General features: G+C 32.7%; 1 protein-coding gene and 1 long non-coding RNA gene across 2 annotated transcripts; both read left to right on the forward strand.

Annotated features, from left to right (window-relative positions):
• The first annotated feature begins 807 nt into the window (after nt 1-807).
• LOC149570499 (chaperone protein ClpB1-like) lies at nt 808-14,637 on the forward strand. Its single transcript, XM_089817202.1, has 9 exons — nt 808-1,429; nt 1,585-1,758; nt 1,791-2,104; nt 2,334-2,513; nt 3,750-3,996; nt 13,301-13,650; nt 13,742-13,982; nt 14,066-14,263; nt 14,434-14,637. Exons 5-9 carry the CDS (start codon nt 3,847-3,849, stop codon nt 14,635-14,637), a joined length of 1,143 nt encoding a protein of 380 aa, XP_089673328.1. The 5' UTR covers nt 808-1,429; nt 1,585-1,758; nt 1,791-2,104; nt 2,334-2,513; nt 3,750-3,846.
• On the forward strand, nt 4,491-5,392 carry LOC149570500 (uncharacterized). Its single transcript, XR_016361807.1, has 3 exons — nt 4,491-4,575; nt 4,916-4,999; nt 5,213-5,392. It is a non-coding gene; the product is annotated as an uncharacterized LOC149570500 (long non-coding RNA).
• Nucleotides 14,638-15,246: the final 609 nt, after the last annotated feature.

Here is a 15,246-nt window from a genome sequence, read left to right on the forward strand (position 1 = left end):
ACTACTATTTAGATTTTTATTTTTCATAAATTAATAATAAAAATAGAAAATAGCTTTTTAAAATTAAAATTAATATTTTTATTAAAGAATTTTAATCAACGAATTGAAAATTTTTTTCTAGTAGGAACTAAAAATTAGTTTCAAAAAAAAGAAAAAGTAACTTTCTATTTGTGCTTAGTTTTGATCAATAATATAGGCAAGAGGCTAATAATTTTCAGACATAAATTAATAATAAAAATAGAAAATGACTTTTCAAAACTACTATTTAGATTTTTATTTTTCATAAATTAATAATAAAAATAGAAAATGGCTTTTTAAAATTAAAATTAATATTTTTATTAAAGAATTTCAATCAACTAATTGAAAAAAACTTCTAGCGGGAACTAAAAATTAGTTTCAAATATATACACAAATAAACATTAATAATTTTTTTTAATGAAATCGAAAAATATAGCCACTACCCTGGGACGAGTGAAAGTGCACAGTGCAAGAAAATACAATTCTGCCATTGGAGCAAGTGTTACATGCTCTAATTGTAACTCCAATTTTGAAACACCCATAATTTTGGTAACCGCTCATAAATATGCTCAAAGCCAATTATAGCCACAAGGGATGCTCCTCCATGGTGAGTCATAGAAATATGAAAACAAAAAGGAGAATGAAATGCAAATAGATAACAGATATTAGGACGCACATCCAATAAGTGTGGTGTTGTGCAACAGCTTCATAGAATATGGATCCCCATATCATGTGCTCAAGAAAGATCGAGGGAGCTGTAGCGGCCAGTGTAGAACTTGCTCAAAAAATGGGCATGCACAAGTCACTCCCTTTCACCTGGCCCTTGCATTGATGGAGGACGAGTTTGGGCTACTAAAATAGAGAATTTTGTCTTCTGTGCCCTTATCTGCCTCTTGTGGAGATGAATCACTAGAATCCATTAGGAGAGTCCTGTGTTAGAACCTCGAGAGGTTTCCGACCCAGCGCTCTGCTCCTGATAGCATTTTGCACATCAATGCTCTCAAAAATTGCATCAGATGTGGTGAAGAAGCAACAAAGAAGAAGGAAGGCAGTATTCTGGTGGTGGAGTATCTGATTATTGGTCTAATGGAGGACTCGTAGATTATTCAGGCATTCCATGAAGTGGGCCTTAGTGCATCCAACATAAAAACCCTAATCGAGGAGCTTAATGTGGTGCAAATCATCTTCAATGATAACAATTTCCCTGCCCTGAAGTCGTACGGTCGCGACCTTGTAGAAGGGGCATTAGAGCTTGATCTGATAATTGGCAGAGATGAAGAAATAGATGGGATCATTAGAATTCTTTGCCGAAAGACAAAGCACAACCCTATGTTGATTGGAGAGGATAGTGTTGGCAAGACATCAGTGGTGAGGGGCTGACTCAATAGATTGTCAAAGGAGATGTGCCAAGGTAAATTGTTCTCTAGCGTACTAGATTTGCCTTTATATCAATTTTAATATACTAAAAAAATGATGGGTTTGGAGTATTGGATTATGGTTTGACATTAAGTTGCAGTTCATGATTATGCACTTTGTGATTGATGGAATTTCTTTGGGATGGTGCAGTTATTTGGTGGAAGTTAGATTGATAGCATTGGACATGGGAGCCTTAGTGGGTGGAGAGAAATGCATAGGCAACTTTGAAGATTGTGTCAAGTCTATATGTAAGGAGGTAGAAGAATTTTAAGGGAGATTAATATTGTTTATAGATAAATTACATTTGATTCTTCGAGCTGGTGAGTGATTTCCCTTTTCTTTGTGATTTAGAACAGTTGTCAATGTAGTTGGCTGACACGAAGATCATTTTTAGGTCCAACTGGGGCTGCTAATTTATTTTAAAAAATGCTTGCTCGCGACCAACTACGTTGTATAGGAGCGATTACATTTGAAGAGTATAAGAAATATGTAGAGAGGGATAGTACATTCAAGCCTCAATTCCTGCAGGTGTTCACGACTGAACCCAGTGTGCCTGACACCATTAATATTTTGCACAGTTTGAGAGAAAAGTTCAAAGGGCATCATGGTGTGAGGATCATGGATAGAGCATTAGTTGTTGCTTCCCAATTATCAAGTTGTCATATAACTCGTAAGTTTACAAATTTAATAGTCATATGATTGAATTGGGTCTATTGTGGGGGCATTCTAAAACTTAATAAATGAGATTTGATCTGATGATTTTGTCAATTTATTGTTTTGATTTTAACTCCTTAGAAGTTTGATGAAAGCTTGAGATGTTTTAGTTCATCAGATTGTAGGCATCTTGTTGGCTTTGTAAGATTGATTCATTATTGTTTTCTTGTTTGGACTTTGAATAGATCGGCATCTTCCTAACAAAGCAATTGATCTGCTAGATGAAGCATGTGTGAATGTGAGAGTGTAATTAGATAGTAAACCTGAAGAAATTTATGAAAATGAAATTACTCAACCAGAAGTTGAGCTGAATGCCCTTGAAAAGGAGAAAGACAATGCTAGGTAGGCTGAGCTAGCAGAGGTTGGTACTGAGATCTACCATTCCTTTAGGCAGTTATTTTATTTTTCTACTTTGCTTCAGGCTTATATTAACGAGCACAAAGGAAATTTACTGTGGTTTGGATGGGGTTTTTCCATGGAATTAAAGGTAAGTTGGTGCTTGTTCTTTATCCAATGAAACATAAATAGAGATAGTTTATGTTAATTAAAACCCATATCATCCTTTGTGACCTTTTTCTTTAAATTCGCCAATTTATATGATTTCCCCCCTTAACATTAACTCTATAGAGTGTTGTACCCTTAAACCCCTTGTTTTGCATCTAGCAATCTAAACTTTGATTGGTTCTTCAAAGTAGTGATGATTTTACATTATACAAACTCAATCAATCTCCAAGATAAACATTTGACCTTGTATGACAACTTCAAATTTTAGTGACTTCCCTCGGTTTGGGAGCCTCCTTTCTTTAGCAACATTCACTTTAGTTTTACAAATCTTCAATTTTATTTTCAAACATAACTATCTTTTTGGAGTATATTTTTATACTTGTGCTTTCTATTTTTTAAACTATCTGATCCTCCAACTGTCATAGCTGTATCAGCTGTATTACAATTTAACTTCAGCTTCTTTGCAGTCACTTTACAAACCTACTCTTTTTGAGACTTCAATAACTGCATCTAAACATCAATTCTTTTGAACAACTTTATGTCTATAGACAAAGTATGGATGAACAACCCCTTTATTCTCTGGCAAAGTACCTTCTTCAACAGTACTAATCTTGTTACTCTCTAGGATCTTCATGCTTGAAATATGACATTGTGGCTTAGCTGTTTCTGTAATCTTCAAACACCTTAAAAGTATAATTCCATTTGTCTCTTGAATGGGTAATGATGAATTTCTCAAATTAGCAACTAAAAATGCAGAAAGAGAAATAGAAATAGTTTGTATTAATCAAAAGAAACTATATGAATGTTATCATCTGAGCTCCAACTCTTTCTCACACTATTTACAGCAGATAGCTTTCAGCTTAAATCGCCTGACAACTCTGCTAAGCTGGAGCTGGATAGATAGCTTAACATCTATAGAGGAGAAAGATCAAACATAAAATAATGTATATCTTGCTACCCAAGAACATTCTAGATGGGATAGTGATAGGTTGAAGAGTACATTCAAATCCATTAAAATCTTAAGCAAGATCTTCCAACAAGACTTGTCTTTAATGCTGGAGATATGTTTACCATATAGAGGATATAATCAGAGATAGTTGGGGTTATAGTTTCCAACACAATTAAGATGATCCCTATTAAAATTAAATTCTAGAGAGAGAATTGTGCTGGTGGAAGCAACAGAGTAAAGAATGGATGCGTACACTACAGGAGGTAGAAGGCGTGATGAATGTGGTGAGATTTTCCAATTTTAGATATGGAGCACTTCAAGAGATAGATGCAGCAATCGCTTGTTATGAAAATTTAAGAACAACAGACATTGTAGGGCCTAATCAAATTGTAGAGGTATGTGTAATGTGAGAATTTTTCTATTGATAATTTTTATGCCAATAGGCATTCTATACAATGGCAGCACAAATGCCCAGCATGAGAATATGCCAGGATTCCTTGATAATAAAAAAGAATTGGGAGCGGTTACAAACTTCTAAATTAAATATTAAAAAAGAATTTTTGAAATAATAGTTGGCCAAAATAATAGGAAGCCAAATGGAGGCCAAAATAATAGGCCCAAAATAATAGGGCCCGAAAAAGTAGGGCTCGAAAAAGTAGGACCCACAAAAATAGGGCCTGAAAAAATTGGGGCAAAATAATTTCAATATGATTTTTTTTTTGTTAAATATAATTTTGCATGCACATTCATGCTTATTTTTTGTGAGGAGTGGGGGAATTTGAAACAAATTCGTGGAATGTGAAGAGATGTCTACTGGGAGAAATGAGGAGCCTCTCAGAAGTTATAAAACCAAGGCTCCTCATTTCATTTTCATTTTATGTTTTTGCAGGAAGGAAGAGGTGGAGGTTATTGGAGGATTAGATTGGAGTTTTTGAATAGGAGTAGATTGAAGTTTTGGAGTAACATTTTTGAAGGTGAGATTTCTTTTTTTTATTTACATTTTCATTTAGATTTAGATGTAGATGTAAATTGAAATTCAAAATTAGTTATAATATTCTACTTTGATTTAGATTTTAATTTTAATTAATTTCATTTAGATTTAGAATTATGTTCATAACTATTTAGGCTCGCATTTAACAGTTTAGTCTTGCATGTTTGATTTAGATTTAGATTTAGATTTGTATTCAAAATCTATTTGATTTATATATTTTATAATACTTTTCATTGTTAATGGTGCTTGATGGGAGTTTTCCTGGGGGTGTCTTCTTTTCTATTTCAAAAATATTTTGGTCTAATATGTACTTTCCTAACCAGATCTATCCATTTTCTTCTAATTTATGCATGGAGCTTCCTGACGCTATTAGCGCATTGCTAGGACTGAATGGGAATGGATTAAAGGTAAAAAACTGACTCTGGATCTGGATATACATTTGGAATTGGCTCTGCTACAACTCCAATTTATAGGTTCCTTCTTGCTACCTATTCTTTCAGTGGTTTAATCTGGTTAAGTGTGGATTGAGAGGTTCTGGCTCATTCCCACAAGTTTGTAATTTTTTTACAATGTCTAGCATGTGGCATTTTGATGGGATTCTTCATTGGAAAATGGTGCAGATAATTATGTCAATGCTGAATGACTTGTCCAATGTGATAATTTCTCTGGATATAGAGTGCGGCCATGGTGATTTTCTTAGCAATACAATTGAGAAAAAGGGAAATTTGGTACTAACACAATGTTATAGGAAATCTCTGAGTAAAAATGCTTATAAATACATTCAAATTTCTTTTGTAACTCATAATATCAATCTCATTTTTTCTTGTGCTCCTTTAGTTTAAGAAAGATAACAGATTGGAGGAACAAATTGCTTCTGTAACGGAAGTTGCAGGTGCAATTATTTTAGCAATTTTGGGCATTCTAACTGTTCTTGTGATGGGTACTTATGTTTTAGTTCTTAGATTATGTGATTTGGTTGTATTTAGAGTCTTTTTAATAATGTTTGAAACTACTATTAAATATAATAATAAAGATTAATTTAATGTTAAATATAACATGCTACAACACTTATCAAAAATATAAAAAACACAATTGCTACAACAAAACAAGAATTGAGAAAAAACTTTAGTTTCTATATTAATTCATCTGCTTAAAATAGATTACAATTTCCATATTTTATATTGATAAATGCCTTATATGGACTTTCACATGCTTATTGAACTACACTACAATCAAGACTAACTTTGTACTTAATCTAATTTTATCGAATGGGACTGGCCCAAGATTCCTATGTAACTACTGTTATAACAAACATAGATAGCTGTAGAACTTGTGATTAATAATTTATAACTGCTTGATTCTCTGTATTTCATGCGTAAATTCATGATTCTAAAAACTCAAAGTTCAAACTGTATGTTACATTCTCTTCCTTATTCGGTGAATTGGTGCATGACTATTAGATTAAACGATGCATGGAAGAGACAAAACACTGAAAGAAATTACTATTTTCTTATTATTATTGTTGCTTCTATTTTTAATTTTTTATAATTATTGTTAATCTCGATGTTGTTTTTAATTTTATTATTACAAATATTGATTATTAATATCTTTGAGTTCATCCAGAGAATAGTACTAAATCTAGAAAAACTTAGTAATAACAGTTTGAGATAACAATAGAAAGTTTTTATTTTCACAAATATTCTCTTTCTTTAGAAAATCTGCTATTTTTTGGTAATGAATTGTAAAGTAGAAAGGAAAAACTTTCTGTAAATCTTTTTTGGCTACTATTTCACTTGCAGTTTTAATTTTATAAGAAAGTTTATTATTTTTTCAAATCTTAAAAATAAAGATTTTTTATATATGTAATTTTTTTTATTATTAAAATAATAAGATTTTTGAAGTTGTAAAATATTGAAGTTTAGAAATTATTTTAGATTTTACAAATGAATTTTCACATAATATTTATATTAAAGAAAGAAAAGATAATAAAATTGTTACTTAAATGAAATATAAAAATTATAAAATTTTAAATAAATTTATTAATTGTATAAAAAACTATTAACGATAATTAAGTTCTATTAAATGTACTTGATTTTATATTATAGAAATACAAATATAAATTGGGACAAACTTTAGAAATGAAGTCAAATTTAAAGAGAGACAAATAGCATGAGGTGATGTGTGTGTGTGTGTGTGTGTGTGTGTGTGTGTGTGTGTGTGTGAGAGAGAGAGAGAGAGAGAGTTAACATGAGGTGACATGATATAGAGAAAGAGTGAGATAAATAACATGATGCAGTGTGTGTGTGTGTGTGTGTGTGTGTGTGTGTGTGTGTGTGTGTGTGTGAGAGAGAGAGAGAGAGAGAGAGAGGATAATCTTAGAGGGGATAGAAGGAAAATGGGAGAGGGGGAGAGATGAGTCATAGAGATAAAAAACATGAAAGCATCCAAGATAGATGGAGATGGAGATGGTGGAGAGAGAGGCCATGAGTGAGTGAGTGAGAGAGAGAGTGATGCAGAGCCCTCTGTATTTATCTTCAAGGAATCTTAGCTCAACTCAAGGGATTCACAATAGGCTAGTACACCCTCAACGAACCAAGAACATCTCAAAGATTACAACAAAGAACCTTGACATTATAAAGACAACATCTTCACTCACACAATCAGATTGCTATGTCTGATTCCATTGTTCATAACTTCTGTTCTAAATGTCTTCTTGAAAAAAATTTTAGATTAATTGTTCCAAAATAGGTATAGTAAAACATATTCAAGGATGGTACCCATCCAATAAACCAATTACAAGTTATGGTCTTTGTATCAAGACCCATTTTCTCTGTCATAAACCAGAAACAAAACTGGTAACCCTTCCTAGGGCATCAGATATCTTCCTCAAAATAAATCTAAATGAAACCAAAAAAATTCTATATTATCCATTCTTGAGTCTAGTTTTCAAATATGTAAGCCATTCATTTTTCTCATTCATATATAAAGTTCCAAGCACAAATCACTGTCTGTAACTCCAATGAAAATTGTTAAAAACCAGTTTTCACTCAAATGCCCATAACTTTCACAAATCTATATAAAAACAACCCAAACCAAAAGGAAATAAAATTTAATTCATGTATCTTTCCAATGAATATTTTTAGAGGTCTTTATTTTCCAAAATATTCCTGTACCAAACGTTTCAATCTGACTGTAGTTGGTCATTCTCAAATCTGCAATTTACAAGCTTTGCCAAAACCTGCATAGCTTCTTTATTTCTAAATGAAAAAAATCAAAACCAAAGCCAAAAGAAATTTTATTCACTTCTCTATCAAAATATACAAAATTTACATAGTTTCCAAGCTGTACATTGTCGTACAAGACCTGGAACCAACACTAAAACAGAAAACCAATCAAAATAACAACTCAAGATATTACCAAATTTCTTTCAAAATGTATCTCTTCCTTTCCTTAATGCTTTGGTTCGACCTTACATCCATTTTTATAGATTTTTTTGTTGGTTATAACTTCCAAACCACCCTTTAAACCAACCCATTACATTCTTTTGACCTTTTTGCATTCTTGAAAATGTTTTATGCATTTTATGCATTTTTTTACATTACAACTTTCATACAAACCCAACCTAGACCAACAGTATGACTCAAATGACTTTAGATGGATGCTAATAGATCCATTCACCAATTAAATAAATATTTTTAAATTATTTATCATATTAAGACCTCCTTTAACAACTTATTACAAATGGCTTCTGTAGCTTTTATATCTTTGTCTTCTTAAAATTTAATGCGCTCCTGCACATCTAATGCAGAGCCCTCTATATTTATCTTTAAGGAATCTTAGCTCAACTAAATGGATTCACAATAGGCTGGTACGCCCTCAAGGAACCAAGAACATCTCAAATATTACAACAAAGAACCCTGACATTATACACCAATAAAGACAAAATCTTCACTCACACAATCAAATTGCTATGTCTAATTCCATTGTTCATAACTTCTGTTCTAAATGTCTTCTTGAAAAAAAATTTAGAATAATTGTTCCAAACTAGGTATAGTAAAACATATTCAAGGATGGTACCCATCCAATAAACCAATTACAAGTTATGGTCTTTGTATCAAGACCAATTTTCTTTGTCATAAACCAGAACCAAAACTCGTAACCCTTCCTAGGGCATCACATAAAGTTCACAAAAAAAATTCAAATAACCCCAAACCAATTCTACATCATCCATTTGTGAGTCTAATTTCCAAATCTTTAAGCCATTAATTTATCCAATACATAAATCAATTTATAAGCACAAATCTTTGCCTGCCACACCATTGAAGGCATTTAAAAACCAGTTTTCACTCAAATCTTCATAACTTTAACAAATCTATATAAAAACAACCCAAACCAAAAAGAAATGAAATTTAATTCATGTATCTTTCCAATGAATATTTTTATAAGTCTTTATTTTCCAAAATATTCTTGTACCAAACGTTTCAATCTGACTGTAGTTGGGCATTCTCAAATCTGCAATTTACAAGCTTTGCCAAAACCTGCATAACTTCTTCATTTCTAAATGAAAAAAATCCAAACGAAAGCCAAAATAAATTTTATTCACTTCTCTATCCAAATATACAAAATTTACATGGTTTCCAGGCTGTACATGGTCGTACAAGACCTGGAACCAACACTAAAATAGAAAACCAATCAAAATAACAACTTAGGATATTACCAAATTTGTTTCAAAATGTATCTATTCCTTTCCCTTAATGCTTTGGTTCGACCTTACATATAGTTTTATAGTTTTTTTGGTTGGTTATAACTTTCAAACCACCCTTTAAACCAACCCATTACATTCTTTTGACCCTTTTGCATTCTTGACAATGTTTTAACCATTATATGCATTGTTTTACATTGCAACTTTCATACAAACCCAACCTAGACCAATAGCATGACTCTAATTACTTTAGATGGATGCTAATAGATCCATTCACCAATTAAATAAATATTTTTACATTATTTATCATATTAAGACCTCCTTTGACAACTTATTACAAATGGCTTCTCTAGCTTTTATATCTTTGTCTTCTTGAAATTTAGGTGCCTCTACACCATACTCCCAACCTTGAAAATTTTCCAAGTCCCTTGGAAACATGGAATCAATAACTTGCAAGAAAAAATATTAGATCAAAATCCTCATCTTTTCCTTTGCCTCTTCACCATCATCATCTTTTCCCTTAAGGACATAGGACTGTCCTCAAAATCATCTTCTCAAATACTTCTTTTAGTGAGAGAGAGAGAGAGAGAGAGAGAGAGAGCGAGAGAGAGAGAGAGATCAGATGAGGTGATGTGGTAGAGAGAAAGAGTGATACAAGAGGGAGAGAGTGAGAGACATGAGGTAGACATAGATAGATGTAGTGAAAAATAAGGAGAGAGAAAGAGTAGGGCGAGGGGGAGAGAGAGAGAGAGAGAGAGAGAGAGAGATGATTAGAGGGGGCAGGTGATTTAGATATATAGAAGGGGAGTAGGGAGAGATGAGCTAAATAAGAAAAAGAATATATAAGGCCCAAAAGAGATGTAGAAAATGATGGGGAGAGGAACAGTATGATGGATAGTGATAGAAAATGACAATAATTATGGAGGGAGAGATGTATATATGTAGAGCAAGAGATGGACAAAGAGAACAATGTAGGGGGAGTGGGGAGGGTATACATTATTGGGGGGTAATTATAGAATGGGACATGTGAGAGAGAGTGTGATTACAATTAACCCTAACCCTAACCCTAACTCTAAATTATAATTATAATTTAGAGTAATAATATTTATTAATTATAATTTTATTATCTATAATATGATTAGTAACCCAAAAATTATCTTAATAGAAATAATAACACAAACCCTAACTCTAACTCTAACTCTAACTAGATAATTATAATTTTAACCCTAACCCTAACTCTAACGCTAACTCTATCTCTAACTTTAATTATCCCCCTAACCCTAACCTTAACACTTTATAATCCTAAATCTAATGCTAATTCTAACCCTAACCTTAATTCTAATCCTAATCCTAGCCCTAACTCTTACCCTAACCCTAAATCTAATCAGGTAACTTTAACCTTAACCCTAATCTAACCTTGATCACAACTCTATCTCTAACTTTAACTCTAACTCTAAATTGAACCCTAACTCTAACTCTAATTCTAACTCTAACTCTTATATGAACACTAACACTAACACTACCTCTAATTTTAACTCTAACTCTTATTGTAACCCTAACCCTAATTCTAATCCTAACCATAACCCTAACACTAACCCTAACCCTAACCCTAATGCTAACCCTAACCATAACCCTAACACTAACCGTAACCCTAACTCTAACACTAATTCTAATCCTAACCTTAATTCTAACCCTAAATATAACCCTAACTATATTTGTATCCCTAATTCTAACCTCACCGTTATTCTTACCCTTACCCTAACCCTAACTCTACCTCTAATCCTAACTATATTTCTAACCCTAATTCTAACCCTAACCCTAATTCTAACCCTAACCCTAATCACAACTCTAACTCTAATTTTAAACCTAACCATAATCCTAACTCTAACTCTAACCCTAAGTGTAACTCTAGCCCTAACAAGAACCCTAATTCTAATTTAAACCCTATCCCTTACCCTAATTTTCATCCTAATGCTAACCCTAACTTTAACTCTAACCCTAACCCTAACATTAACACTAACCCTAACCTTAATTCTAACCTTAACCCTAACCTTAACTCTAACACTAACACTAACCCTAACTTTAACACTAACCTTAACCATAAACATTAATTTGTCCCTAACTCTAACCCTAAATCTAACACTACCACAATTGGACTCTAACCCTAACCCTAACCCTTACTTTAATCTTCACTCAAACCCTAACCTTCACTCTAACCTTAACCTTGACTCAAACCCTCACCCTAGTCTTACTATAATACTAACCCTAACCATAACCATAACTCTAACCTAACCTTAACTATGACAATAACTCTAACCCTAACCTTAACCATAAACATAACTCTAATCCAAACCTTAACCATAACCATAACTCTAACCCTAACCTTAACCATAACTCTAACAATAACCATAACCATAACTCTAACCCTAACCTTAACCATAACTCAAACCCTAACCTTAACTCTATCCCTAACCCTAATGCTAAACCTAACCCTTATTCTATCCCTAAGGTTAACATTAATTGTAATGGTAACTTTTCCCCTAACCATATATCTATGTTTGACTATAACATTTTGCATTAAAATATGCCAAAAAAAAATTACTTTTTTAAAACCATAATCCTACCCCTAACTCTAACCCTAAATATAACCCTAACTATAAATCTAACTCTATCATAATTAGACTCTAAACCTAACCCTAATCCTTAGTTTAATCTTCACTAAAACCATAACCTAACCCTAACTCTAACCTTAACCCTAACTCAAAACTCTAACTCTAACCTTAACCCTTACTTTAATCTAGATGAAAACCATAGCCCTAATCCTAATCTTAACCCCAAATCAAACCCTTACCCTAACCTTAACCCTGATGTAACTCTATATACAACCCTAACTCTAAATATAAACCTAACCTTATCCATCACCCTAAAACTAACCCTTTTTCTACCCCTTTCTCTAACTCTAATCGTAAATCTAATTTTAACCCTAAGCCTAAGCCTAATTTTAACCCTAATTATAACACTAATTTAAACTCTAACTCTAGCCCTTATTCGAGCTCCAATTCTAACTCTACCTCTAACTCAAACCCTAACTCTAATTCTAATCCTAACCCTAACTATATGATTAAGCTAAACCCTTATTCTTACCCTCGCCCTTTCCTTAATCCTAACCCTAACTCTAATTCTAACCCTAACTATATTTGTAACCCAAATTCTAACCGTAATCATAACATTAACTCTAACTCTAATTCTAAACCTAACCTTACCTATAGCTCTAAAAAGATTCATAATCCTAAAAATAACCCTAGCCCTAACCCTAATGCTAATCCTAACTCTAATTGTAACTCTATTCCTAACAGTAACTCTAACCCTATCCATAACTCAAACCCTAACAATAGCCCCAACCCTAACACTAACCCTAACCCTAACCATAATTCTACTCTTCAATATAACATTTTACGTAACAATATGCGTAAAATAAAATTGAATTAAAGTGATGCAAACAAACACCATATATAGAATTAAAAAATAAAATATTCAAGAATAATTTTATAGTAAGTTTACACTATTACATTTTTATAGTAATTTTATACAATTGCATTTAAAAAGAAATAAATAATTCAGCACTTACCTTAAAAAAAATTTAAAAAATTTAAAAATACTTTTCCAATTGCGTCGCGATTGCCACTAGCTTATATATGCCTCTATATATATTACACCGAGAGTAATCGTTCTCGAGGTGCCTATTTTCATTTTCATAAATTCCAACTGTGATTAAAATAACCTTGGGATTAAATGAAAATAGGTGCCTCGAGAACGATTACTCTCTGTGTAATATATATAGAGGTATATATAAGCTAGTAGTACTTGTAATTGTAGGCATTAGTTAAAGTTCATGGTGGTACTTATAATTTTCATGTAATAAGACAACAGAAAGTGAATCTGTACTGACAAGACCATCATTACACAATATCAATGATATATTAATATAGTTTACTGATCAATGCAGGTGATGAGTCGTTGGACTAGTATTCCTGCCACTAGGCTTGGCCAAGATGATAAGGATCGACTATTACGCTTGGCTCAAAGGTTGCATAAAAGAGTTGTTAGCCTAGACATAGTAGTTAAGATAGTTGCAGAGGTTGTGCTTAGATCAAAGGCAGGACTTGGGACACTACATCGACCTATTGGGGTCTTTCTGTTCTTGGGGCCCAGTGGAGTTGGTAAAACAGAGCTTGCAAAGGCTCTTGCAGAACAACTGTTTGACGATGAGAACTCCCTAGTTTGGATTGATTTGTCTGAATACATGGAGCCTCATTCAGTTTCAAGGCTCATTAGTGCTTCACCGGGGTATATACGGTTCTTATTAAATCTTCTTACTCCAGTTGTTATGAATAAAAAGAATTCAATATTTAAGCTCAGTTCTAATGAATTATTAGAAATATCGCAGTTATGAAGAAGGTGGGCAACTGTTTGAAGCAGTTAGAAGATTACCTTATAGTGTGGTTCTATTTGATGAAGTTGACAATGCACATGTATCAGTACTCAACATCTTACTTCAGATGCTTGATGGTGCTAGATTGATGGATGGACATGGTCGTACAGTTAACTTTTCAAACACAGTCATTATAATGACTTCCACTACTAGAGCAATGTACTTGCAAGATGACCAAGACCAAGCAACTATTGAAGTATGAACAGTTGAGAAATGACCTCCTTTTGTTTCAACTTTCTTTAATGCTCAAGTAAAAGCTCATGTGGTGTTGAATTGTAGGTCAGAAAGCACTTGAGGCCAGAACTATTAAGTAGGCTTGATGAGATACCTATCTTTGAACCTCTTAAAAATGAGGAGAGGAGAAAAGTTGCAAGGTTGCAGATAAAAGATGTAGCTATGCAGCTTGCAGAGAGTGGAGTTACTTTGACAGTCACTGATGCAGCTTTAGAACATTTTGTTAAGCAGACCTATGATCTCGTAAGTCTTTTTTATTGTTGTTATTGTTGGAGGAGTGGTCAGTTATACTAATCAATCACAAATTGTAGGCTTTAGTACACAATTTTGGTAACAACAATATTAAAATTGCACACTGACTTCACTTTGGATTTAATTATCTGTTGACTGCATTTATATTTTGGGTATTGCAGGCTTATGGCTTTAGACGCTTAAGGTGCTGGTTGGAAAAGGAAGTGGTGAACCAATCGTCCCGAATACTCATAAATAGAGAAATTGATGAAAACAATAGTGTAATGGTAGATGCAATCTCTGGGCAACCAAGGTTATCCTATCATGTGGAGAGGAATGGAAGATTAGTAAATCCAATCATTAAAAAATCTAGAACTTCCTATTAAAACCTTCAAATTTGATGCACATTGTCACAAATATGGGAGTTGAAGATATAGATGACGATGAGACTATGCAAGAAGTTGATGTGTGTTTAATACTCCCATCGATTTTGTGAGGATGAGTTGACGTGAATGGTTGATACTTTTGTTATGTGAAATATATTAAACTGATGTTTTTCTAAGAATGCACAATTGCAATTGTTAGTCCCTCAAAACCAATGTTCCTAGTTGTCTTTGTCAATCAATTTTCATACCCAAATTTATTGGACTTCTAAAGTTTAGAAATAGATTAATTTTTAATCATTAATGTCTTTTTCGATTGGCTGATGCTAAATTTCTTGGAAATATTATTTTTTTTCAATTAAAAAATATCTACACTTTGTCGAAAGTTCCAGGAAACTTTGGAACATTTGTGATCTTTATATTTAGAGTTGGAAGTGTAACTATTTATGATTAAAAAAAATTCATTTCTTTTACTTGAAGTTGTCATTCATGAAATACTCACAAGGGTAAGGTATTGGCTAAATAGTAGAATATATGCACCGACTGGCCAGCGTCGTTACATATTTCGTCCATTAAATATTTTAAACAAAATATACTTGGACTCTTACAGTC

The sequence above is a fragment of the Cupressus sempervirens genome, chromosome 3 (assembly GCF_028749045.1).
Source record: "Cupressus sempervirens isolate cs-2001-9-10 chromosome 3, ASM2874904v1, whole genome shotgun sequence".
Taxonomy (NCBI): domain Eukaryota; kingdom Viridiplantae; phylum Streptophyta; class Pinopsida; order Cupressales; family Cupressaceae; genus Cupressus; species Cupressus sempervirens.

Bases quoted from the DNA above. Each gene is read 5' to 3' on its own strand.
- LOC149570499 (XM_089817202.1), top strand. From the start codon at position 3,847: ATGCGTACACTACAGGAGGTAGAAGGCGTGATGAATGTGGTGAGATTT. The intron at 3,997-13,300 runs GTATGTGTAATG...TGATCAATGCAG, and splicing joins GGCCTAATCAAATTGTAGAG to GTGATGAGTCGTTGGACTAG. The intron at 13,651-13,741 runs GTTCTTATTAAA...GAAATATCGCAG, and splicing joins GCTTCACCGGGGTATATACG to TTATGAAGAAGGTGGGCAAC.